General features: G+C 44.8%; 1 protein-coding gene across 2 annotated transcripts; it reads right to left on the bottom strand.

Moving 5' to 3' along the window:
* Positions 1-14,130: 14,130 nt before the first annotated feature.
* FRG1 (FSHD region gene 1) lies at positions 14,131-25,423 on the bottom strand. 2 transcript variants are annotated; one of them, XM_054990064.1, is made up of 9 exons: positions 25,221-25,423; positions 23,599-23,666; positions 22,367-22,489; positions 20,222-20,276; positions 18,771-18,885; positions 17,046-17,150; positions 16,261-16,352; positions 15,432-15,542; positions 14,131-14,257 (listed from the first exon to the last, which is right to left on the bottom strand). In XM_054990064.1, exons 1-9 carry the CDS (start codon positions 25,280-25,282, stop codon positions 14,221-14,223), a joined length of 768 nt encoding a protein of 255 aa, XP_054846039.1. In that variant the 5' UTR covers positions 25,283-25,423; the 3' UTR covers positions 14,131-14,220. The 2 variants fall into 2 exon arrangements, with proteins under 2 accessions (XP_054846039.1, XP_054846040.1); XM_054990065.1 differs by lacking the exon at positions 25,221-25,423 and adding an exon at positions 24,493-24,646.
* Between the last annotated feature and the right edge of the window lie 1,343 nt (positions 25,424-26,766).

Genomic DNA, 26,766 nt, shown 5'->3' with positions numbered 1-26,766 from the left:
ACCCACAGCCTAGCTGCGTCATTCTGCACTAGCTGCAGCTTCCAAACACTCTTCAAGGGTTGCCCCAAGTGCAACTCATAACAGTAGTCCAGTCTAGATGTAACGAAGGCATGGATCACTGTCGCTAGATTTGATTGAACCAGGAACAGGCACAGCTGATGCACCAACCAAAGCTGGGCAAAGGCACTCTGAACCAATGAAGCCACCTGGCTTTCTGAGATGATTGCTGTGTCGAACAGCACTAACCTTATGCTCAGAGACACATTATTTTTAATGTTCATGAACTATGCACCTTGGGCACACTGATGTTGGGCTGGGCATTCTTTAGCTATAAAATACCAATGGTATAAATCTTCCCCCTATTTTTGTAATCTGCTGTCATCATTTTATTTCCTGTCTGTGACACATTTTTATCCTGGATTGATTTGGCCCACCCTTGTCTGACAAATCACATTGCTAAAGCGTCCCAGCCCTACCTCTGATACACAGAATCTCCCTATTGGAGGCTGGAGGGTAGGGTATTTTGTCATATATTCTCTCATGCACAGATACCATTTGTTTAAGTTGAAGTTGTGCTTGGGAAAGAGGTAGAATTAAGACAGGAAGACAGATATGCTTAAATTCCGGGCTTTTTTTCAGCTGGATCACGGTGGAACAGAGTTCCGGAACCTCTTGAAAATGGTCACATGGCTGGTGGCCCCGCCCCCTGATCACCAGACAGAGGGGAGTTTAGATCGCCCTCCACACTGCAGCGCAGAGGGCAATCTCAACTCCCCTCTGTCTGGAGATCAGGGGGCGGGGCCACCAGCCATGTGACCATTTTCTCTGAGGGCAACCCACTGAGTTCCACCACCTCTTTTCCCAGAAAAAAAGCCCTGCTTAAATTAATGGTAAGGTTGGAGTGCTCAGTACCTTGCAAGAGTTAACGCTGAATTATTCTACTCTGAAGATAGCAAGATGTATTATGAAATTTCACCATAGGGCTTGGGTAATGTAGAAAAGCAAACCCAACCTCCACCCTCTTCTTTTGCAACCTCAAAACGTGTGCTTGTTCAGAGCCATGCCTATTACACTGTGGTTTGTAAATAAGCCTTGAGGGTGCTTGGTTGTGCATGTTTTCATTACCTCCGAACAGGACAGAATAGACTTGTGTCTTTTCTACAAATAAGCATTCCAACCTCTGTTTCAGCCCTGGTTTGGAGGGAAGAGAACAAACTGTACTCTATGGCTGGGATGTAATAGTAAACTGTGGTTTATTTGCAAAAATGAAAGTTCTCAATTAGGTCTCTGAAAGTGAGGGGAGGAGGAGCCTACAAGCTTTATAGCCGTACTACCAGAAGTCAAAATATACCTCTGGGAATAGCGCTATGGTGAAGGCAGGGCCCTAAAATAAATACTTGGAGCTTGCAAAATAAAGGCGTGGAAGTTTGGTTCATCCTTCTCCATTGCAACTTAAACCAAATTATAACTGTAACAAACAGAAGTCAAATGCACAATCCCTGACATACATTTTGCAATGATCTGCCCAGAAGAGAAAGGCGAAGTGATCCTGAGATTATGATCAGACCGTGGGCTGTCTCTGATGAAATAGGGAGTTGGCTTACAGCAGAGAAAAAACTCCCAGCCCTGGAGCAAAGAGGAAGTTGTATGCATTTTAGGTGCAACACTGCTAGGAAAGTATCCATCAGTTACTACAAGATAGTTATCATATTTCCATTCCCCCCTTCATTGAAGAAACTTCATGTAAATAGAGCTATCCAGTTTTATACTCTGCAATGTAGGTTAGGCTAAGAGATGGTGATTGGCTCAAGCTCACCCAACAAGCTTTGAACCAAGCAAAGCTTCGAACCGAGGTCTCTCTAGACTAATATTGTACGGTCTGCATTATTTTCTATATAGATCGTTCAAAACACACAAAACTGTTGGAATGAAGTACTGAGTGAAATCAAACTGATAACAGGTTATACAGTCCCATTAAATCCCAAATTAATTTTTCTAGATCAATGGGAAGAATTGACAATCCCAAAAATTAGAAGGGAGCTTATAGCATCCTTCCTCGCTGCAGCAAAAGGCGTCATAGCTACGTTCTGGAAGGCTAATCACTTACCAACAATTGAGAATTGGTTGGGGAAAATATGGAATAACTTTATTCTTGACAAAGTAACCGACGACGTACATAAAGCCGAACGCTTCCCTGCGGATACAAATTTTGTCGAAAAATGGTTCCCCTTTTTCACTTATGTAGAAAGAAATAATCTTCAGCCAAAATCGAAACTTTTACAAACTATAACAAACTCTGGTTATTTTACATTGTAGTTATGTGTATATCTCACCTAACCATTAAGGAACATTATGATCATGCTAATTGTTGTATTATTCAGCTCTGTAAATCACTAATGATATACAATGTTATCACAATGGACAATCCCAAAATTGTTTGTATATGTATAATATTGGTCGATCTGTTATTTGTTGATTGTTAATTGTTATATGTAACTTGCCAATAAAAGTTTGGGGGAAAAAAAAACTTGAGGTAAGCTGACAAGTGTCCTAACTGTGTAAGGTGTCACTTGTAGCTTGGTTCTCAGAGGTTAAGCTTAAAACACCAGTGCAAGCAGCCTGGTCGAAACAGAGGCTACAAAACTAACCTTGGGCCGATAACAAATATCTGTCAGTCTATTAAACACCAAATAGAAAATCTTAGCTAAGTAAAGAGGATTACATGTTTCAGATTATCTGGTTTTCTCTGTGCTCAGATACTGATGTTTTGTGGCCCAATCATAGTTTTCAAAAAAAAAATCTGTTATCTATGGTCTGCTTATGGTCTCCCAACTATTTAAATAAAGCCAGAACCAACAAAGCAAAACACACACACACACACACAAAACTGGCACCATGCCATGTGATCAACGTCTCCTTGACACTCACTTTTGGTGAAATTTTATGCTCTCCACTAGAAAGACCTTTTAAAATAACCCTGTTACATACGTTTCAAGGCCTACTTCTCTACCTCTTACCATTAAAATTCTTTAGTTCTATCAGAATTCTATTATTTAGTTCTGTTCTATCAGAACTTCCGGCAATATTGAAACATAAAGGGAAAGAAATCTGGGAGGTTGCAAAAGGCATTTAATCAGCAAATTAGACTACAATGATTGTATCAGTATAAGCACGCCCTCAGATCATACAACATCCCATGGGTTACATGAAAATCTAGTTATTCTAGTTATGCAAGTTACTTTGAATAACGATCTTATCTCCCCTCTGCCCACAGTTTATGCAGAATTGAACCTGACCCTTTGCTTTGACTGAATCCTTATAAGGCAGGGCTTTTTTTCAGCAGGAACATGGTGGAACGGAGTTCCGGAACCTCTTGAAAATGGTCACATGGCTGGTGGCCCCGCCCCCTGATCTCCAGGGAGATCAGGGGGCGGGGCCACCAGCCATGTGACCATTTTCTCTGAGGGCAAGCCACTGAGTTCCACCACCTCTTTTCCCAGAAAAAAAGCCCTGCTTAAAGGAGAGAAATGAGAGGCATCTATACATACATACATACATACATACTCTCTCTCTCTCTCCCTCTCTCTCCCAGCTAGGGCTATTCATACCTTTGCACTGTGGAATGATCATGACTTCACACATTGTGTTCTAGCAGCTTGCAACAGTGGATAGACTTACTTCCAGATTTGTACTATTTGAATTTTGGCTGCTGTTAATAATGAGCTCTATTCTAAATGAAGGGATGTTTTTGTTTTCTAGACATCCCGATAAGTCTCTCTTCATGAGATGCCTTAGTATATGTTCATCAAGTGTAAGGAGAGGCAATGTTAGCTTGGAAGCGTAGTTTAAAAAGACAGCTGCTGGAGATCACTCCTCAGAAGGCTTGTTAATTTCATCTTCTCCTCCTCTGGAGGCTGTGTCAATGTCACCTCTCCAGTCTAAAACTGTGTGGGATTGCAACTAGAGGGCAGCAAAGGATGGAAATGGGCTGGAGCTGCCTTGCAGAGCTGAGCTTGGACCTGAAGAGAGGTTATAATGGGCTGAAGTTTTCCTTCTGGCATTTCACAGCCTCTTCACAGCTCTAGTTTATAGCAAAGCCTTTGCCCTGCTGCCGGCTCTGTCTCTGTAAACTACCCTTCCCGGCTAACATTGTATCTCTCAACACGTGTTCATGTGTTAGTACTCTCGTGTAGAGAGACTCAATGTCTGAGTTTGAACACGGATGTGATAAAACTTATCTTTCCAATAAGCATATTAATGTCTATAAATAATGGATTTTACTACACAACCAGTATGTGTAAAACAGTACGTCTGAAACGGGAACCAACTTGAACATTCCCCCACTCAGCACAGAACAGGTGGTTGAATTTCCACTGCTGGAATTTCCCTGCCTCCCCCTCCTGTTGCATCCCCCTGATCTCCCCCAAATGCTGCTCCTGGGACAGGGGACCCCCAGGGACAGCCTGGGGGATGAATCAGAGGTCTGCCATTGGAGCAATGAATCTGGGGTAATCAACCCCAAAGTTCTGCCTCTCTCCAGGGCTCTGAACCAGACCTGGGGATTTGGCCCCCAAGTAAGCTCTAGAGAGTGGTCGGCCAATCAGAGGCCACGGAACTTCCCCAGATGGGTGTTACCGAGCAGCCCCCCCCCTGCCTTGAGGCCAGCCACGAACTGTGTCTGAGTTCTACACTAAAAGATTGCCTTGCAGGTGTGCCTCTAATACACGTGTCAGTTTCATATCTGATGCTGCCACAGACTGTGTCAGTTTCCTGGACAATTGCTTTCAGGACCCGTGTGTGGCACAGCCCTGCTCAAGCTTGTATTTGGACTTTCCCTTGTGATTTTGCCCTACTACTAACCACGGACTGTGTCTTAAATGCTGCTCCCTCGCCTGCCATGAGAGCTTGCCTCACCCTGGGCCCCAGCCACGCTGCTAGCAGTCAGGTGCCAGCCAGGGAAAATCTTCAACGAGCCTGACTAGGCATCCCCTGGCCAGTCCCCGCCTGGAGCCTTCCACAGGCTGGTTGCCAAGCTCGCCCTCGCTACTGGGCAGCCTGCTAGTAACCCCTTGCCGTGCCCAACCGGCAATCATGTCTCCAGGCAGCCAGGAGACCTAGAAGAACTGCCTGCTTTGGGAAGCCATTTTGAAGAAGCGAGCTGACCACGTACACAGCGAGAGAACTCCGCTCTCCTCCGCATATCTTGACACCTATCCAGAATGGAGATTGAGCACCGGTCAGCCAGAGCAATCAACAAGCGCACATCAAAGCAATCCCTGCACTCCGGACTTGATGGCACCAGGATGAGCGCTGTTAATGTGCAAACTGCCCGGATCCCCTTCCTTCCCCCGTCCCCTCTCCCAAAAGGTGTCATGATATCAATCAGACTTCAAACAGTGTCCAATCAAGGCTATTCCGATAGCCCCAAATCATTTGATTTAAGTCGTGAGAACCACTGAACGGGGCGCCAGCCTCTGGGTACTTTGAAAGTATATAAGCTAGCCCCTCAAACCACATGGTGCGCGTGCCATCCCCATCCCGACCTCCTTGCTGTCTCTCCATACATGGTTCTAGTGCTGGCACTAGACCACCTCGCTGCTAGAGCTCTGATCCACCCCAGGATTGTAAGTATGCCTTTGTCATTGTGGGGCTCCAGCTCATGCAACCGTCTCTGTTTTCCTACTCTGTATTTCCTTGCTCTTGTATGTAACCTTGTGTGTTTGTGTAAGTTTAGGCATACGCCGCACCATTAGTAAATACACGTTATTGATGGAATATCTGTAGTCTGCCTCTTTATCACGTGAGTTTCTGAAGAAGGGACCTTGGTATAGCTGGCTAGATCCGCACTAAATTTAGTTCTGGACTGCTAATCTAATTCCCCATCCAAATAAAAGGCAGTTCCAGTGACATGGGAGGGGGATGAGCCACCTCTGCTTAAAAAGGGAAGCACTGATACATTTTCCTTTGCACAGGGAGATTGTGGCTGTGGATAACAGCGTAGGCCTTTGGGGGGAACTTTGCAGTTAGGATTTTGGGGGTAGGGTAGGAAACTTGGTTAAGGAAGTAAACAAGCAGCCCGCGAAGGGTCCATCCAAAATCTAACTTTTCTGGTATCGATACTGAGGTTCTCTGAAAGTTTAAAAGACCAGCCTAGCACTTGAGCAGAAGCCTGTCAGCTGTGTAAAGTGGTTACGAAGCAGCCCTGTTTGGAGGGGAAAGCATCAATTTCTCTCCCCAGCTTTGTTTTGATAACTTAGGCTCAGGTTCAACAAGTAACTACCAAGGGAAAAAAACCCATAACCATTGGAAAGTGGAGTTATGAGCCACTTGTACCTTTGTTCTTACCAAGGCTCATTTCGAGGGGGAACGTGCAGGAACGCAGTTCCAGCAGTTCCCCAGAGGTCACATGATAGGTGGCCCCGCCCACCTGACTCTCAGCCATTTGGGGCCTGTTTCGGCCTGGATTGGGGCCGAAATGGCCTGGATCGGGCCTCTGACGGGTGGTGGATCATTCTCCCACTCAGCAGTGGCCAGATCCTGACCATTTTGGGCCCCTTTTCGGCCATTTAAGCCCCTTTTTGCCATTTTGGGCCCAATTTCAGCCCTGAGTGGCCAGAATTGGATCCAAAACAGCCAGGATAGGTGATGTCAGGGGTGTGTGGCATATGCAAACCAGTTACGCTAATGACACACTTCTGGTGATGTCAAGGGGCAGGGTGTATCCTAATGTGTTCCTCCAGATCTTTTTCTACGAAATAACCCCTGGTTCTTACTATTTATTCCACACAAAACCTGTAACCGTTTAACAGGGTTGACATACCTGTAACTTATGTTCATCGAGTTCTTCTGTGCTGACACACATGGGGACTGCGCAGGCGCAGGCCAGCCGCCGGAGAATTTTCTATAGCTTCTATAGCTCCGAAGGGGCCGTTTGTCGCGTGCCTCAGCGACCGTTTTCCCCGCCCAAACGGTCACATGCTCCTCCAGCGACCAACGGCCCCTTCCCTCAGTTCTCCTTGCCGCCGCTTAACCAATACACATAGCTATAAACCTTCAAAGACACCAATATTCATTATAGGCATCACAGCATCGTGCATTGGAATTCACAGCGGGGTAGGAGGGAGGGTTGTGTGTCAGCACAGAAGAACTCGATGAACATAAGTTACAGGTATGTCAACCCTGTTTTCATCTTCGTTCTTCTGTGCTTCCACACATGGGAGAGTACCAAGCTTCACACAATAAGGAAGGTGGGGTAAAATCCAACACAATTTTATTATACAACACCAATAATACTCCACATGTGTAACAAACACAATGACAACTATACACACAGATATATACATACATCTATACAACATGTGCAATAAATATATCTATATTCAATATATACATATATGCAGATAACATATATACAAATTCACCCAAGGGTACCTGGCAGGTACACAAAGAACTCATCCAAGACTCCCTCAGGAAAAGAGGGAGTGTAGGACAGCCTTGGCCACAGAAACATCCTGCTCCGCATTGACATCCACGGCGTAATGCCTCACAAAAGTGTCCGCAGAGGACCATGTGGCCGCCTTGCAGATATTAACCAGAGGCACACCCCTAAGGAGTGCTGAGGAGGATGCTTGGGACCGCTAGGGAGTAGGCCTTGCTAATGGCCGTCACAATCCACCTAGACAGGGTCTGTGAAGAAGCCCTGTTACCCTTGTCCTTGGCCCCAAAGCACACAAACAGGTGAGGACTTGATCGGAAGCCCTTTGTCCTATCCAAATAGTAGGCTATGGCCCTTTTTAAATCCAGTGAATGGAGGACCAAGGACAAGGGTAACAGGGCTTCTTCACAGACCCTGTCTAGGTGGATTGTGACGGCCAGGGTCAGGGTGCTGATAGCCAAAAGGCGCCCCTTTAAATAAATTTTCATCAGACAACCACCAGTCCAAGGAGGACAGGATGACCCTTGGGATGGAGAGCTTAAGGGACGGAGGGTGCTGCATAGCATCGTACCTCCGCACAAACCAGTTTTGGAGAGGGCGCATATGCAGCCTAGCGAAAGGGACCACCGAGGTAGCCGCTGCCATATGACCTAATAAGCACTGGATAGTGCGCACGGATTGGAAACGGTTCCTCTTAAACATGGACACAAGACCCCTTAGGGATCTAGCTCTCTCCAAGGGGAGCAAAGCCTTACCCTCCACGGAGTCCAACAGTGCACCAATGTAGGAAACCTTGCAGGTGGGCACCAGCTTGGATTTTTCAAAGTTTACCAAGAGCCCCAAGCGGTCACAAGTGCTAAGCACCAACTCAATGTCCCGCACCAGCCTATCCTCTGACTCAGCCACGATGAGCCAGTCATAGAGGTATGGGAAGATGGTACAGCCCTCCTCACGGAGGAACGAGACCACAGGGGCCACACATTTCGTGAACACTCGTGGGGCAGTGGATAGACCAAAGGGAAGCACCCTATACCGGAAAACTCTACGCTGATAAACAAAGCTCAGGTATTTTCTGTGCTCTTCCCGTATCCCCACGTGAAAATATGCGTCCTTCAAATCAAGGACTGCAAACCAATCACCCTGCTTCAGTAAGGTGAGCACCGTCGTCAATGTAACCATCTTGAATTTAGTGACCTTGAGGAAGGCATTAAGACCCCTCAGATCCAAAATGGGGCGTAAGCCCCCATCCTTTTTGGGCACCAGGAAAAACCTAGAAAAGAACCCTGTCACAGATTCCTCATAGGGCAACTCCTCCACAGCACCCTTGGCCACGAGCGACACGATTTCCGCATCCAGCTCGGCCATAGTGTTATTTACAGCTATCAGGGGTGAACTGCACCTAGGCAGCTCAATGAATTCCAGCCCGTATCCCTTATCAACAATCGTTAAGACCCATGAGTCAGATGTTATTGACTCCCACTCAGAGAGGAGTGGACTCAGTCTGTCCGAAAAAGTTGGGGATACGGCTGGCTTGCCCCGTCAGTACTGCCTCCCGGGACCCTGCTGATCCCTCTGCTGGGCTGGTGGTTGTGATGGGCGAGGCTTAAAGGGTCTACGCCTCCTCTGTTGCTGCGCCGGAGGATAGGTCCGTTGCGGGTAGGCAGGATATTGTTGGTATCCCGGCCGCTGCTGCTGGTACCTGCCCTGGTAATGATATGGGCCGTACCGGGGGGCGTACCGTGGCTTGGAAGTGGGCTTGTCCGCAGGAGCCAGCCCCAAGGATCGCGCCGTCTGCCGGTCTTCCTTTTTCTTTTTCAAGGCCTCGTCGGTGGTCTTGGAGAAGAGCGAGTCCCCCTCAAAGGGCATACTCTCCACCCTGGAACGCACCTTCTGGGAAAGGGCGGTCAACCGCAACCAGGAATTGCGCCTGAGGACCACCGCAGAAGCCATCCCCCGCGCAGCAGTGTCCACAGCGTGGCTCCCCACATTCATCTGCTGCTTGGACAGCCTCACAGCCTCAGTCTGCAGCAGGGATACCACCGCTTTCTTTTTAGGTGGGAGGTCCCCAACATAGGACGCCAACTTCTCCCAGAGATAAAGCTGGTAACCAGCCATGATGGTCTGGTAGTTGGCGATCCTAAGGGCCAGAGACGCGATGGAGTAGTGGCGCCTGCCAAGCGCGTCAAGCTTCCTGCCCTCCTTGTCAGGTGGTGCCGAAGGCGGGCCTGAACGCCGGGGGTGGAATTCCTCCGTGACCAGTGAGGAGGGAGGAGGGTGTTTCACCAGAGCCTGCCAGGTGCCCTGCTTGATTTTATAAAGCTGCTCGATCCTCTTAGAAGTCGCAGGCTGGTCACAGGGCACCTTCCAAACCTTCTCCACAATCTCCTCAAGGCCCTCCGGCATGGGGAAACCGATGGATGCCGGGTTGTCTCCGTAGATTCTCTTCAGGAGCTTGTCCTTGGTCTAGGGGGTAGCCGATGAGATGTCCATCTCCAGCGCCTGTGCCATCTGGGCCATCTGGTCTGAGTAGATCCTCAGATCCTCATATGGCGAACTGGTGCTCGGTGCCACATCATCATCCGGCGAAGGCTCGGACCAGGACTTGGAAGGGTAGTCCCCCACGCTCTCCACTTCGCCTTCTTCGGAACCATGCTGCGATTCCTCTTCCCGGACCGGCGGAGGGAGCCACGCTTGCCTCGACGTCGAAGGCCTCGGTTCCGAGCCGGAGAACCCGGCAGGTGCCCCTTCCCACTGACAGTGGTACGTTGGGGGAAGGTAAGAAGCCTGGCGATGACGCGATGCAATGGATGCAATGGAACGGTCGGAACCAACGCTCTCCCCGGACCGACGTCGTCCGTGGACGGAAGCAGGTGGGGAACGATAGGCAGGTGATGGTCAGCTCCCCCTCACCAAGGGGCTCGGTTCCGGCCCCGGAGAAAACTCCGCCTCCACAACCTCAAAGGCCGTCGGTTCCGGCACTGGTTCCAAGCCTTCCTCCGGATCCGGGGAACCCAGGTGAGGTGAAGGAGTGCGGGGAAGAACGATGACGTCCTCTGGTGGAACAGGACGGGGAGATCGGTGACGATGCTTAGTCTTCTTCTTCTTGGCTGGTGGCTTCGACGAGGACCTCGGAACCGATGGGCTCTTCGACCTCGAAGTGGATCTCGGCTTCGACACCTTCGCTCTGATCGGAATCGAGCCAGCCGTCGGCTCCGAGCGGGGGCTTGGCACCATGATCCTCGGTTCCGAAGCCGGTCTCGGATCCGAGCGGGTAGAAGATGTGCTTCGGGGCGGCCTTGCCAATCCCTGCGCCGGTGAGGCCGCTTTCGACGCCGAGGCACTTGGGGGCCGCGATTTCGACCCCAACCTCGCGGAAGCCACTGAACCCGCTCTAGATCGCCGTTCGGCAGAGGGGCTAGGGCCGGCCTTAGCAGAGGGCATCGGGGTGGCCTCCGACATCACGGACTTCCACAAGGCGGAGTTTAGCCGGGCTTGGCGATCCTGCCGAGCCTTGTGGGTGAACCCCTGGCAGACCCTACAAGCGGTCACGTTATGGGTCTCCCCCCAAACAAAAAAGGCACAAGTCATGGCCATCGGTTTGTGCCATCTTAGTGTGGCATTTCACACAGTGCTTGAAGAGCGCCTTTGAGGCCATCTTCAGGGGCACGCAAAAAGAGGGGTCAAACAGCCCGAGTCGTATTTACCGCATCCGAATCAAAGTCCAAATCAGTAAGCAGAAGAGTAGTCCGAAGTCAGAAGTCCGAAGTCAAGCCAAAAAGATCAATCCAAGTCAAAACACACCAAAAAACAGAGCAACGAAGCTCACGTTCTCTCCAAGCGGTGGCAAGAAGAGAACTGAGGGAAGGGGCCGTTGGTCGCTGGAGGAGCATGTGACCGTTTGGGCGGGAAAACGGTTGCTGAGGCGCGCGACAAACGGCCCCTTCGGAGCTATAGAAGCTATAGAAAATTCTCCGGCGGCTGGCCTGTGCCTGCGCAGTCCCCATGTGTGGAAGCACAGAAGAACGAAGATGAACTATAACTTATGTCCCGTAAATAAATTTTTGGTTATTCTGTTCCATCTGTGTGCTGTCAAGTCCAAACAGCAGTGGGAAAGGGCTTTCTAATCACCTCACTATCAAGTACAGCATTATAAGAATCACAAATAAAAGCCCTTTAGGGAACATAAAGCTACATGCTATCATTCAGTTGATAAAAAACATGTGTATCCTTTTTTAGGGATATTGTGATGGCTTGGGTTTAAACAGAAGGAGAAGCCCTCCTCTCCATCATATCGGGGCCAGGCCTCAGATAAAATCACGGGTATCCCAAGCTGCGCAGTCACAACACACAACAAAAGTGGTGACAACCAGGCACTAACAATCACCTCCTCCCTCCATTAATGGAAATTAAAAGAGAGCCAGTTTGGTGTAGTGGTTGAGTGGCAGGACTCTAATCTGGAGAACACGGTTTGATTCCCCACTCCTCTGCTTGAAGCCAGCTGGATGACCTTGGGTCAGTCACAGCTTCACAGAATCGTAGAACTGGAAAGGGCCATACAGACCTTCTAGTCCAACCACCTGCCCAATGCAGGATGAGCCTAAAGCATCTTTGACAAATATTCATCCAGCCTCTTCTTGAAAACTACCAGTGAAGGGGAGCTCACCACCTCCCTAGGCAGCTGATTCCACCTTTGAACTACTCTGACCGTGAAAAAAGTTTTCCTAATATCCAGCCAGTACCTTTCTACATGTAATTTAAGTCCGTTGCTTCGGGTCCTATCCTCTGCTGACAACTGGAACAGTTCCTTGCCCTCCTCCAAATGACAGCCTTTCAAATATTTAAAGAGAGCAATCATGTCCCCCCTCAACCTCCTCTTCTCCAAACTAAACATTCCCAAGGCCCTCAGCCTTTCCTTGTAGGGCTCAGTCTCCAGACCCCTGATCATTCTTGTCACTCTCTTCTTCACCCTTCTTGGAGCTCTCTCAGCCCCACCCACCTCACAAGGTGATTGTTGCGGGGATAAAAATAACATATTTTGTAAACCGCCCTGAGTGGGTGTTAAGTCATCCTGAAGGACGGTATATAAACCGAATGTCGTCGTTGTCGTCATCAAATTGTCAAGATCCAACCAAACATGCTGCCCATACATGTGATATAACCTGCGGAGAGCTACTTTATTTATACTCCACCTTTCTCCCCAATGGAGACTCAAAGTGGCTCGCATAATTCTCCTCTTCATCATTTTATCCTCACAACAACCCTGTGAGGTAGGTTAGGCTGACAGAGTGTCACCCAGTAAGCCCATGCTGATGGTTGTTTTAAAGACAACGGTAATTTCTGAAAAAATGGTCACACTCCCCTCCATCTAACACCACTTTGGTAGAAGTTCCCTTCAATCTATGGAAATTGAAAACAGCAATAACGACATTTAACACTCAACTTGTAGAGATATGTAAAACAAACCAGCAACTTGAGTATTAAGAGAGACACTGCTTTCTTGATAACTAGTGTGGTTCACTGGACATGGGATAAACCCAGAAGGCTTAGCCCCAAGACCAAGCTCGGCTACAGCTTCTCAGCTTTGTTACGTGTTGATGAACGGGAATGGAAAGAAACTCAATCCACAGGGTTGTTGGGAGAGCAAACATCATAAAAACTATATGCTCTTTTCAAAATTATAATAATCAGGAATGCCTGTGTGTTTTGTCGAAGGCTTTCACAGCTGGAGAACGATGGTTGTTGTGGGTTTTCCGGGCTGTATTGCCGTGGTCTTTTGGTGCTACACCTCTGAAGATGCCAGCCACAGCTGCTGGCAAAACGTCAGGAACTGCAATGCCGAGACCACGGCAATACAGCCCGGAAAACCCACAACAACCAACCCTGTGTTTTTTCTTACAACATAAATCCTTCACTTTGATTTTTTAAAACATGACCTGTCTTTGCTGACCAAGTGAAACCTGCAGCTAAATACTAGTTTCATCTCAAACCGGCAGTAATGCTTTCATCCCCTTTTCTTGCATGTTTCTGAGGCAGCCCAGTCAATACAGTAATCTTAGCCACTGGTATTCTCACTCATTTTCTAGGGCCACACATCAACAACTTTTACACTAAGAGCCTGGCCCTATGCAAGTTTACTCCGCAGAAGTTTCTGAGATTCAGTAGGACTGGTTAACAAAAGTTTTCAGGATTACAGCATAAATGAAATGTCTCAGTATTAGGTGTCCCACTATTAAGCCAAAAGAAAAATCTCTGCCTGTAAGTTTACAGTCTTTACCACCACCCTCCAATAAGAAGACAGAAGTAAAGGGACACAAGAAAAAGTAGATCAAGATGGGTAGCCGGGTTAGTCAGCCTGTAGCAGCAGAAAAGAGCAAGAGACTAACGAAAATTGGTGGTAGGGTACGAGCTTTCGTGAGCCGTAGCTCACTTCTTCAGAGGAAAAAGAAAAAGTAATAACAGATACCAGAGATTACAGTCTTGGGTTTCAAGAGGGAGCAGTAGGGATGAGGGTGAACAATGATCTTTAGACAAACAGGGCAGACGAGAAAATTGACAGAGGTCTGAAACAGAAAACTTGATCCAAAGGGATCACAATATGGCTTCAAACAGAAATATGGATATTTGCAGGTAGCATTTTCAATTTTTTAAACCAGCGCACTTGACTTCAGAAAGAAGAGAAAATCTTTAGTTTTAAATACAATCCAACAAAAATGTTTTATTCGGAACATTCAGACAAACGCACGAGCCACTAATAAAGTAAGTGAATGGAAGCTGCACTCTTTCGCCTATTTGCAGTATCGATCCGCTTTCAATTTTGATCTCCTGTAAAGTGGGGAAAAAGGATTTAAGTTATTTGAGATTCTGCCCCATGTAAATGCTAACCAAGTAGATTTAGCATTTTGATACAGTTTTAAAAACTTGAATAAAGTTTTTAAAAGCAAAACATTGTACTTATTCTCATTTTAGGAAAAATACAGTGCAATGAGTGGACTTCAAAAGGAGTCACTCTGTTTAGGAGTGCATTGCAAAAGACTGAATTTTTTCTCTCAAACTTTAAAGCAGCTTTATTAACTGTCATAGTACAAAGTTCCAAGAAAACAGAATATTTATCAATATAGGACTTTGGAATCATTTCAGCTATTTAAAAGATATTCAAAAGGTGTGTTCCTTGTTTGCTGGATGCCACAGACTGTCATAGCTTCTAAGGACAGATTTTTTTCCTTAAAGAGAAGTCCCCTAGAATAGTAGTTGCTTCTATAAGCATTCCAAAGTCCATATCGAAAAAACAGTTGCTGCATAAAATTTACTAGTATTCATGACAGAACATTGGGTAGACCGGGGCAAGTTTACACTTGCTCCCTCCCTCCTTGACAACTGCAGAATGCAAAATAGCCATAGATCAAACTAGACAAATGCATCTTTCTTGTCCTTTTATGTCACCTCCACCCTGATGAGGATAGCCCAGGTGAGCCTGATCTCGTCAGATCTCAGAAGCTAAGCAGGGTTGGCCTCGGTTACTAACTGGATGGGCGACCTCCAATGAAGACCAGAGTTGCAGAAGAAGGTAACGGCAAGCTACTTCTGTTAGTCTCTTGCCATGAAAACCCCACTAGGGGTTGCCATTGAGGGCACTCTCCACCACCACGTCACCTCCAAAACATAACATTTTAAAAGAGGCAGTTTAGCCAAGTGTGGCAAATGGCTCCTGGAGAGAATGGCTGCATGCTTGAATGGTTTCTCATAAAAGAAAAGTCACTACATACAGACAAGGCCAGGGAGATGGCCGGGCTTATGTCACTCTTTCCAGCAGATCTTTCCCATAGGGAGAATTCTTTTTTGGTACAAAGGAGAATTCTATCATGACCCACACCTGCAATCTGAAATAGCATAATTGAAGAAGAGTTGTATAGTTCCATCTGCTATTTACTTAGCCTATGTCTCAGGATTAAAGAACCTTTCATTGACAACAGAAATGGTATCCAAATGGAAGACATACCTGTCCAACAAGGCCTCGTGAAAGGTGCCTTCTTTCCTAGCTTTTTTGAGAGCTTTACTGTCTTCCTGGCTTACTTTGAGTTTGCGGTCTTGAAAACTCTGAAACTTTTTCCTGGAAAGGAAGCCACAACCCATAAACATCTTCCATTTGAATGAAACATACTCAACTTTATCAGCTAACATCAAGGATTCAGAGAGTCATTTATGAACTTCACTAATGATAAAGATGAATTATACTATGTACCAGTCTTACACCTGAAGAGTTTATACATGTCCAGTAAAAAGCATAACACAGTCCTCACTGAATGAATTATCAATTATTATTATATATTATATTATATTTTTAGTCTACCCTCCCCACCAGGCGGGCTCAGGGTGGAGTAAAACATTTCAATTTACATAAATAAGAATTAAAAACAGATAAAACATTATACAAATAACATTAAAACAGCTTTATGCAATAAATACAATACAGCTTCTCTTCAGATGGCGACGATAAAATACTGCTTTTCAAGCCCTGGCTCATATGTAGGCTCACATGTAGGGTGGTGGACAGATCTTCAGTGTGGCCAGTGGGGGCCCAACCTAGCCTCCACCATATGCCTGGCAGAACATCTGTCTTACAGGCCCAGCGGAAAGATAACAAATAACAAACAAAAGATAACAAATGAGCTCTAGAAGCATATGAATTTATTCAATGAAGGGCCACTAGAACTCAAAAAGCTCTCTAAGATTTTTCACTCAGGGAAACAGGGTATAGTCTATGCTCCAAGACAGCTTGCGGAAGTTTTTTTGCTTTGTTTTGCTGAAGGCCAAGAAATCTTACGTACACGTAGTTAATTTCACACTGCTTAACATTTCCTTTGTCTTCTTCAGGAATGTCATCTTTTTGCTTGGCTTCTCTTTCAGCACACGTTCTGATCTAAATACAAAAGAAAACTTGACCTATTTAAAAGCTGATAGCAGAAAATCAAACACAAAACTTCTCGACTCACTCATGAAACTTCACAACTTCTGCTTTTTGGTTTTCAAGGAATATAAGGATAAAGGGACACTCAGTAAACAAAGCTGTTGTAATTGCATTTTTAATGCAATCTGAACAAGTATTTCACTAGCAAATTGCCCATCACTATGATGGTAAAATTTCAGGAGCACCCCTGGGAGAGAGGGAAGAAATATAGAATACAGCATGTGAATGTAGCTTGGCTAGAACCTTCTTCCTTGACATCCAATAATCTCCGTGTAGGGATGCGTGTGTGTGTGTGTGGAGAACTCTCCAGTCATGCAAGACCCCAAATGCAGGCTAAAGTGGTACAGCGCCCCCCCCCCCATCTACTTTGACTGAACAGGAATTTAGCTGACAGAAGTGATTACAAAAGTCTCCAAGACACCTCACTGCCCCCCTCCCCCAAAGAGTCTAGGTCCAAGTTGGGTACTAGCTAAAATAGAAGCTAGTATCTATTTGATGAGTCTACAGATTACTGTGTAAAAAAAATCTTTCAAAACAGTGTAGAAGACATTTCACATGGATGTGAAACGGAGCTGTGCTTTCATTTTGTTCTAAAACATGCACACAGATCTGTCAAGCGCTACATGCACACACAGTTCCAATTACCTTAATCATTTCCTCATTCCCTGCAGTTTTACTTTTGGCTTCTATATCACCTTCTTCATTACATCTGATAAAGCAGCTATTAGCTGCTAACAAAGCAATTTTCCCCTGCAGGAAAAAAAAGGCAAAATATTAACAGTTCCTGTTAAAATACCATGAATGGGTCCTGAAACGAAATGGCAACAGAATTAAACTGTAATTCCTAGCAGGGGTCATTTCGTAGAAAAAGAGCTGCAAGAACTCATTAGCACAACTCATTTGCATATTCCATGTCCCTTGCCATCACTGGAAGTGTGTCATGAGCATAACTGATTTGCATATTCCCCACCCTCTGACATCACCTATCCTGGCTGTTTTGGACCCAATCCTGGCCATTCAGGGCCAAAATTGGGCCCAAAATGGCAAAAGGAGGCTGAAAATAGCTAAAAAGGAGCCCAAAATGGTCAGGATTGGGCTGCTGCTGAGTGGGAGAGTGATTTACCACCCGTCAGAGGCCCAATCCTGGCCATCTGAGGACCAATCCTGGCTGTTTTGGGCCTAATCCTGGCCATTTTGGGCCCAAATTGGGTAAAAGAGGCCCCAAATGGCCAAAAATCAGGTGGGCGGGGCCACCTGACATGTGACCTTTTTGGAGAGCTACCGGAACTGTGTTCCTGTGTGTTCCCCCTCAAAATGAGTCCTGATTCCTAGGTTTGGAAAAGCATTAACCAATATGTTATTTTTAACAATTCATACCAGATGATTTACATTTTCAAATGGGATTTAGAATTCACCTCTAGCATTTGCAGATGAGTTTCACATGTGTATGTTACATACTGGAAGGTGCTTCTGAGGATATGAAGTTATGTCTGTACCTTGAACTAGAACAGCCACTTCTGAAAGCCTTACAATGTGTCACATCACTGTCACATTGTTTTCTGCTGCGTACTAATTGACTAGTGGTAATGTATTCAATGTACTCACAAAATCTATACATAAACTCATAATAGGCACAATATACTAAGGAGTATGTTGGGAAAGCAGTTACCTAGATAAAAGAACAGGCCAAAACTTTCCAGAGACACTAGGGCAATAAAGACAGACTATGAAGAAATCTGCAGGAACTCCTGACATTACAAAAATCAGTAGATTGAAAATACAAGGAAATTAATGAAGAGTGGCACAAAACAAGGTAAAACACCAACCATCAGCTTTGTCCTTGCCAGAGAACTTACCGTACTGCCAAGGAGAAGGAGAAGTAACAGGAACACAAGAGGGTGGATCCAACCAACCTAAGACAGCTATGGAGGTGGATCATGGGACCTCCGTGGAAAAAACCACGTGGGACAGGGATTGTAGAGAAGAGGAGAATTAGAGAAGACTGCATGAAAATGTTGGTTGGATTCAGCCCAAGAGTTACAAAGATCCTTATACAGAACAAGCTTGATAGTGAGGAGCCAGAGGTGGGTACTCCCGTCATGTACGTTAGCCACCTTCTTGCAGTGTCCAGCAGAAACAGGTGAATGAATGAACCCCCAACTAAGTTTTCTCTGATTGTATTAACAGCAAAAAATAAAGAGAAGTAATTCCCCCCATACCATTCTCTCTCTTTGTTCTATACAGAGAAAACTTAGAATACAGACAAGTAGAGCCCCCTTTTGGGGCGAGAGCTCAAGTTCTTCTTTCAGAAAGTATAACCCCAAACCAATGTACATTTGTTAGGATCAATGGTTATTTTAAGGCACTTGCCTCTTGAAAGACCGGCTCCCACTGCTCCCTCGAACCTATTGCGTCAGAACGTCCAATAACCAGCCCATCGGAATTGATACCAAGATATTTGCCATAGCCTGATTTCAATGCAATTCTTAAAGAGAGAAAAAAATGGCATTAACAATTCATTGTTGCATCTGACGAAGAGAACTGTGATTCTCAAAAGCTTATGCTACAATAAAGGTGGTTAGTCATAAAGGTGCTACTGGACTCTTTTATATTTTGCTACTACAGACTAACACGGCTAACTCCTCTGGATCTATCATTTCATTACTGATACTCTGTATTATGGGAAACACGGGTTCCTTGAACGGTTACAAGAGGTTCTGCAGATTGTAGACAGGCTTCCTTAAATCAGCTTGCCTACCACTGGCGGTCTTTTCCTGTGAACAGGCAGCTGCAAGGGAACACTGGTTATCTTTTGGTGCAATAGCGTCCTCCAGATCACAACCAGAAAACTGTGAAGCCCAGCAGTTTCAGCCAGGCTGCACATGAATTGGTAAGTACAACGTACCCCAGAATTTGCTGCAATGCATAGGGCTTCCATGGCAGACATGCAGAGGTTGTTCAGCAATTAGATTGAAATGGAAAAGGCACTTTGAATGCACAAAACTTAAAAAACTGACTGACTCAGGTTAAGATGGTGCTGAGAAAACCCAATTTGATTCTCTCTCTCTACGCTGTCATTATCCAGGAACCCTGAGTATGTTTAATTGACTACACTAACATTAAAAAACAGATATGGAGATAATAAATTTTAAAATGTTAAGAAACAATGTTAGGAAACTGCAATCAGCTGGTATTAACACAAGGCATTATTCTAGAAAAATCAGGAAGCATGAGCTGGAAACCAATACACCTGGCTTCTTTCTTATCGGCTTCCTCATTTGAGTCTTTTTTTGTTTCTGCCGTACGGACTGGAAACATTTTTTACTTTTAAATTATGAAAAATGGCATTTGGGGGGAATGCAAGAGGAGGACTGCAATTCCAAGCATGGATAAGCAGAAAAACATGGTATTTGGCACAGAACTTCGCATCCCCTGAATGTCAACTTTTTGTTTTCTAGGCAACATTCTAGTGTTTATGTTTACAATGGCACGGTTTTAAATATAAAGGCAATGTCTGCTTTAATATCAAACTGCAGGAGGCAGAGTTTTATTATTCTATATCGCTTCAGAATAGATTATACAGGAAGGGAAAGGTGCTGAATAATTCAGACAAAATGTATGGTGTCATATAAACTTTGCTCAGATGTCACCTATATTATAGAAATATCTTATACCAGTAATATCAAAGGGACAGAATTATTTCTTATTTATTATCAGAAAACAAACCTGGAGAGAGAGCACGTGTTTCAATTGTTCTTATATATAGAAACTCAAGAACGCCTCAGGAAAACATCCACTTTAGAGTTCAGGAAAGTAATTACCTCATGTCAGACAACTTGACAGCAGTAAACTGTTCAGGAGGGCTAGGACCTTCATCTGAAGATAATAAAAAGAGAAAAGACTCACTATTCAAATTAAGACTGGAGAATACCATTTATGATGACTGATGCACAATACTAAAGAATGTACCTGTTATCAGGGCTTTTTTTCAGCTGGAACGCGGTGGAACGGAGTTCCGGCACCTCTTGAAAATGGTCACATGGCTGGTGGCCCCGCCCCCTGATCTCCAGACAGAGGGGAGTTTAGATTGCCCTATGCGCTGCCGAGCGGTGCAGAGGGCAATCTAAACTCCCCTCTGTCTGGAGATCGGGGGCGGGGCCACTGGCCATGTGACCATTTTTGCAGAGGGCAATTTAAACTTTAAAAAACTTCTCCCTTGTTCCAGCTGACCCAAAGTGATGTCATTGTGCAGTCCTGAGTTCCCCCACCTCTTTTCCCAGAAAAAAAGCCCTGCCTGTTATTTTCCCTAGTGCTTCTTTAACCATGGAATGCATATGCCATTGTAATTCCAACAGGATAGCCATGTTAGTCTATTGAAGGAAAATAAAACAGAAGTCCAGTGGCACCTTAAAGACTAGAAACTAGACAGAGCTCACTTCTTCTATTGTATCTGTTCCATGGAAGCTCATACTGGAAAAAATGTTGCTAGTCTTTAAGGTGCCACTGGTACATCTCATCTGTAGAATTCTATTCCGCAGATATTTTTGCTTAATACCATCTTTCTCACCTAGGCACCAGGCAAATCCAATCTAGTCTTCCAAGTTCTTGGTAATTAGATTCAGTTTAACTTATATCAGTTTTGTATTATTTATATTGCCGGCTGTGAAAAGGGGGCTCTACTGGTTTCACAAATTGATTTTGTTGTTTTACAGTTTTGTGGATTTTACTGATTTCTGCAAGCCGCTTTGAAGGATGGGTTTGATGGAAGGCAGGACATTTAAAAACAAAATAAAATACTTCATATTGATATAAATGAAAAGCCACTTATACAGCACTGACCAGGGCTTTTTTTCTGGGGAAAGAGGTGGTGGAACTCAGTGGGTTGCCCTTGGAGAAAATGGTCACATGGCTGGTGGCCCCGCCCCCTGATCTCCAGACAGAGGGGAGTTGAGATTGGGCAATCTAAACTCCCCTCTGCCTGGAGATCAGGGGGCGGGAACACCAGCCATGTGACCATTTTCAAGAGGTTCCGGAACTCTGTTCCCCTGTGTTCCAGCTGAAAAAAAGCCCTGGCACTAACTAATACAAATTTTATACCCAGCCACTACAATATAAGAGGTCAAGAACCAGTGTGGTATAGTGATAAGAGTGCTGGACTAGGATCTAGGAGACTCGTATTGAAATCTCTACCCTGGAAGCATTCCGGATAACCCTGGATAAGTCACAAACACATTCAACCTAACTTACTATACAGGGTTGTTGGGAGGATAAAATGAAAGAAAGGAGATCAATGTAAGCTGTTTTAGATTCCCCCCACCCACGGGGAAGAAAGGTGGGGGTATAAACAAACTAAATAAATAGGTACAGATTCAGAAACAACATACAGATATAGTACCATAAAACTGACATTTATATAATGAGCATCATATACACATATAAAATATATATTATTGCACAAAGACTAAGAACATTTATCTAGAAGGAAGCCCTGTTCAAAAAAATGGGACTTCTTTATGAATGGACTGCTCCCTTAGTTTTTATCTCCTTCATGCTATTAATGTGCTATAAATGATTAATAGTGCAATCCTAAGCAGAATGTGCCCTTTCTTTCCATTTATGGTTATTTGTTTGTGTTTTGCTGATTTATATAAGTGTACTCACACACACACCTTTGTCTGATTTCTGCCCTGCGCTGGGTGTAGGGGGACGCATAAAAATATTTTAAATAAATAAAATCTATCTAAGTACATGAGATAGACGTAGCTTAGATAGATTACTACTTAGGATTGTGCTAATAGACGTGTTTGGGTCGGCTAACAAATACACGCAGTCTTATAGCTTTTTGCTGCCTGCAAGGTGGATTATATTACAGCTGGTGCACTATAAAACCTTCTAAAAATAAATGAGGCTTACTTTTGCCAAATCTTATGAAGCAACAGGTTTGCTCCAGTTCTGCTCATACGAACCTTTATGAGGTACTCCAAGAGTAAAAAGGCCATTGTCAAGAGCGCTGATATAAGTTCCTTGTCCCATCTCTATTGCTACAGTTCCCGTGATTTCACCAACGTTTGTTACTGTCCACCACCCTTCTAACAGAAGAACACAAAAAACAAAACAGGAGCTCATCTGCTGCTTGCTTCAAAGTATACAAATGACAGTAATCCAACTGCTCAGTGAGAAGGCATCAAGCAAAACATGCAAACAACTTTATCTTAATGCAAAATGACAGTTTAAAATAAACACAAACTGTACCACCTAATTTTAATTATAGTATGAAAATCTCTCAAATCTCTCAAAAGCTAAGATAGGTGTAACTGATTAGAAAGCAACATGAGCATTCATACTTTGGACATAAACATTCCAGGCAGCTGGGGACTGCATACACACAATTTCAAGAAGGGAAGGGTCGGGAAGCTGTAACAGGGTTACAGCTATAACAGGCACATGTAGAAGCTGGTAGCTTTGTAGGGCAAGCAGAGGACTTGAAAGGAATCTCAGGAGGTGAAGCTAAGGATACAGTACACCGAGGAAAGCAACAGGCAGAGAAATGGGAATGCAATGAAGGAAGGTGATGGAGGCCTAAGGAAAAGGAGGTAGAGGACCTGAGACAAGGAAAGGCTAAACATCAGGAGAGGAAATGGTGACCATCAGGGAGGGGCTGCCGGTCAGTGGTAGAGCCTCTGCTTGACTTGCAGATACATCCAGATTCAAACCCCAGACTCTCCAGTTAAATGCCCCAGGAGGTGGGAGTTGTGAAAGTCCTCCATCTGGAACTCTGGAGAGCTGCTGCCAGTGAGCAGAAAGTAATGACTTTGATAGACAAATGGTCTAACTCAGGATAAAGCAGGTTCAGGTTTGTAGTTTTACAAATTGATCTGAAACCAAACAGATAAACATATCTGTTATGTTGCTAGGGTCCTACTGTTGTTGGATTTCTAAATGATTTTAATTTCTGCCTTCTTTATCAGCTAACATTCCAACTCTATAACTTGTTAGATGAATACGTATGCCTAATAGCTACATTAGAGCATGGAGACAAGAGAGATTACATTTGCATAGCAAGGAGATGCATGTCCCCATCAAAATTATAATTTTTGTTCCACTGAAAAAAACACACTTTACTTGGTAACTAGAAAAGGTCTTCACCCCTCTCCATGAACTCCAAGCAGCCTCACTTCCATGGAAAAAGTCAACTCACCAACAATATCAAGCCGATCCTCTGCATTTTCTTCTCTTTTCCTTTTTCGGTCTTTGTTTTTCTTCTTACTACAAAGAATCACAAGTTAATATTAAGCCTCTCCTTAACAATATACAACCACCATCATCCTTAAAGCACATCAGTATTGGAGAGCCGCAAAAATAGACAGCATGACCAAGACAAATTTCTGTCAATAAGACTCATTCACTTGAAATCATTAACCCAGCACATATATCCCCAAGCATTTTGTCTATGGCATTTAAGATTTTTTGGTGACTCCCAACAGTAAAGAAAAAAAGATTAATGAAAAAACAACTCTTACAATTGGACTTAAGATACTGTATTTTGACAGTGATTTTCTCATCCTGATCCCAAGCCTATACATGTAGGAGACAACATAAACCATTAAATGGAACTTCTCATCCCTTCACACCATGAGTGTTAATTTTGGAACAGTAATCACAGACCCCAAATGATGCAGCATTTTATACATAGAGAGGAGATAGAGAACATGCAGTACACATAAAGGTTGCTTAGAAACAGAAAGACAAAGGGAAAGATGATCAGATGAAAGGAGGCTGTATGGGTAAAAATACACTAGAATCCCATAATCCCAAAGGCTCAAAGTAAGTCAGAATCTCTACTTTCATTCAGGCAATGAGATTGCTTCTGCACGATTAGCCTGGAGGACAGGGCAGGAGGAATTGCAAAGTATACTGAACTTGAACATCCAAAATAATTCATCTGAATAAGTAAATATTACATAGATTAAATTCAGAGAATCCAAGGAAACCACCAACACCTGGCTGTGAAAAGAACCCATACTATCCCATGAAGCAGTCTTACATTCTCAGCCACAACCCCTTCACGACTTAAATAACAGGGGAAGCTCACCAGGGTTGCCAGATCTGAGTTGAGCAGAGGGACCTCAATGGGGTATAATGCCATAGAGTTCTCCTTCCAAAACAGCCATTTTCTGCAGGGGAACTGATCACTGTCACCTGGAGATCAGTTGTAATGCTGGGAGATCTCCAGCCACTACCTAGAAGTTGGCAAATCTACAGGAAACACAACCTGGGACACCAGGAATCTTTAGTAGGGCCCAGTTCTTAAGCTTTTAAGGGGGGAAAACTTTATTTCCATAAAGGGGACTCCTTCCTAACACAAGCGACACGTGGACCAGCGAGAAGGAAAAGGTACTCTGTACAAGCTCAGAGACCCCCCAGTTAAGAAGATGCAGCAGACGCAGTGCTGGTTCAAAGCCCCTTGGGAAACTAATAGATGCCGTTTTGGCAAGCAACAGAAGAAATCCAAAAGTGTTTGGAAAAAATAATAATGAAAGGGATGATGGGATGAAATACTTTGCATTTTATATATTCCCTATATCTTCTGTTACATATAATTATCTCTGATTTACTGTTATTTTTAATCCTTTTGTTTATAGTGTATGGCCTATGGGCTGTTAAAGCTTGAATAAACTGAAACCGATTCACACCATTATGTAATACAATCCCTTTTTTTTCTTTCTGTAACCCCTCTTTTTACTATTGTTTCTCAAAATAAAATAAATAAATTAAAATAATAACAATAAAAAGAAACCCGTCCAGGGCCAAACTCCTTACCTCCTCGACTTCGTCCCCTTCAGAACCAACTTGGTCGATTTAACACAAGAGTATTCCGCCATGTCTGTTTACCTCTTCCGGAAGAGCAAAAGAAAACGCCCCGCCTCCTAGTCTGGTTGCCGTCCTACGGCAGCCCCTGAGGGACAATCCATCTTGCCTTGGCCGCGGAATGACTTGAGGGCCTCTCTAAACGGAGAGGACAAAAAAACGCCCCGCCTCCTAGTCTGGTTGCCGTCCTACGGCAGCCCCTGAGGGACAATCCATCTTGCCTTGGCCGCGGAATGACTTGAGGGCCTCTCTAAACGGAGAGGACAAAAAAACGCCCCGCCTCCTAGTCTGGTTGCCGTCCTACGGTGGCTCCTGAGGGACAATCCACCTTGCCTTGGCCGCGGAATGACTTGAGGGCCTCTCTAAACGGAGAAGACAAAAAACGCCCCGCCTCCTAGTCTGGTTGCCGTCCTACGGTGGCTCCTGAGGGACAATCCACCTTGCCTTGGCCGCGGATTGACTTGAGGCCTCTCTAAAGAAAACTGGGCCTATGTTTACACGTGTTTGTCCTTTTATTTCTTGCCTCCCTCCTCCTAATTTGCGTGTTCTGCCCTCCACGAGTTTAGCAACTATTCCTCCAGAGGTCCGGAGAGGCATACCTGGGGTACTCTTTGTTTCTGAGCATGCGTATAGAGCTCCCCCCACCCCCGGAGAACGCCTTTTCTCCTTCACGGACACCAGGGGGCGCAGATTCCTACTCTCATAGTGAATCCTAAACGGGAGTTACTCCAGCCCATTGAAATCAACGAGCATAGACTGGAGTAACTCCGTTTAGGATTTTTCTGCGACTCGCACCCTTCCCTCAGGCTTCTCTTTACTGCTCCGTTTTTGGAACAGCCTCAAGGCAGAGCTAGGCGGGCGCTGCATGGGCAGCCTCTGGCCGTCTGTCAACGCTCACATTATATTCCAGCCTCCAAAACAGCGCTTTCCCTCCTCAGTCCTTATTCACATCGCTTAAGGGGGGCGCCTTCAACAGCATTGACGCAGCGCCATCTACCGGCTGCTCGCCAACGACAGCGGATAAACATTCTTGTATGGAGAGGAGGGCTCTTCTTTACACGCTTAAAATCACTGTAGGGTTGAATGGTTTGTGCATTGCAGGCTTATGGGGGTTTTTTCCTACTGAAGTTGACTAGACGGATTGTTTCCTGGAAAACAGAAGAAGCTGCTGAAGTTTATTAGACTCAGCCGATAAAGCACTACTTTGCCAGTTTGAACCCTGCCCTTCTTGAGAGGTACTTGCCTGGTTTCCTTGGGGGCAAGCTGCATTCCCCAGGAAGAACAATTACGATTTTCATTCTAATATATAATATAATATAATATAATATAATATAATATAATATAATATAATATAATATAATTAATATAATATAATATAATATAATATAATATAATATAATATAATAAAGAACAGTATTTTAGGAGTGAAAACATTGAATGGGCAATCTTTTATTAACCCTTTCCTGGCCAAAATGCTCCTGGAACACCACTGAACAGG

Source organism: Eublepharis macularius, chromosome 10 (genome assembly GCF_028583425.1).
Source record: "Eublepharis macularius isolate TG4126 chromosome 10, MPM_Emac_v1.0, whole genome shotgun sequence".
Lineage (NCBI taxonomy): Eukaryota > Metazoa > Chordata > Lepidosauria > Squamata > Eublepharidae > Eublepharis > Eublepharis macularius.
Note: the sequence above shows the minus strand (reverse complement) of the source record. Positions and strands in the feature narration are given on the sequence as shown.

Coding starts and splice junctions, on each gene's coding strand:
- FRG1 (XM_054990064.1), bottom strand. CDS start 25,282: ATGGCGGAATACTCTTGTGTTAAATCGACCAAGTTGGTTCTGAAGGGG. Junction 22,490..23,598: donor GGATCGGCTTGATATTGTTG/GTGAGTTGACTT, acceptor TTCTTCTGTTAG/AAGGGTGGTGGACAGTAACA. Junction 17,151..18,770: donor GGGAGCCGGTCTTTCAAGAG/GCAAGTGCCTTA, acceptor TTTTTCCTGCAG/GGGAAAATTGCTTTGTTAGC.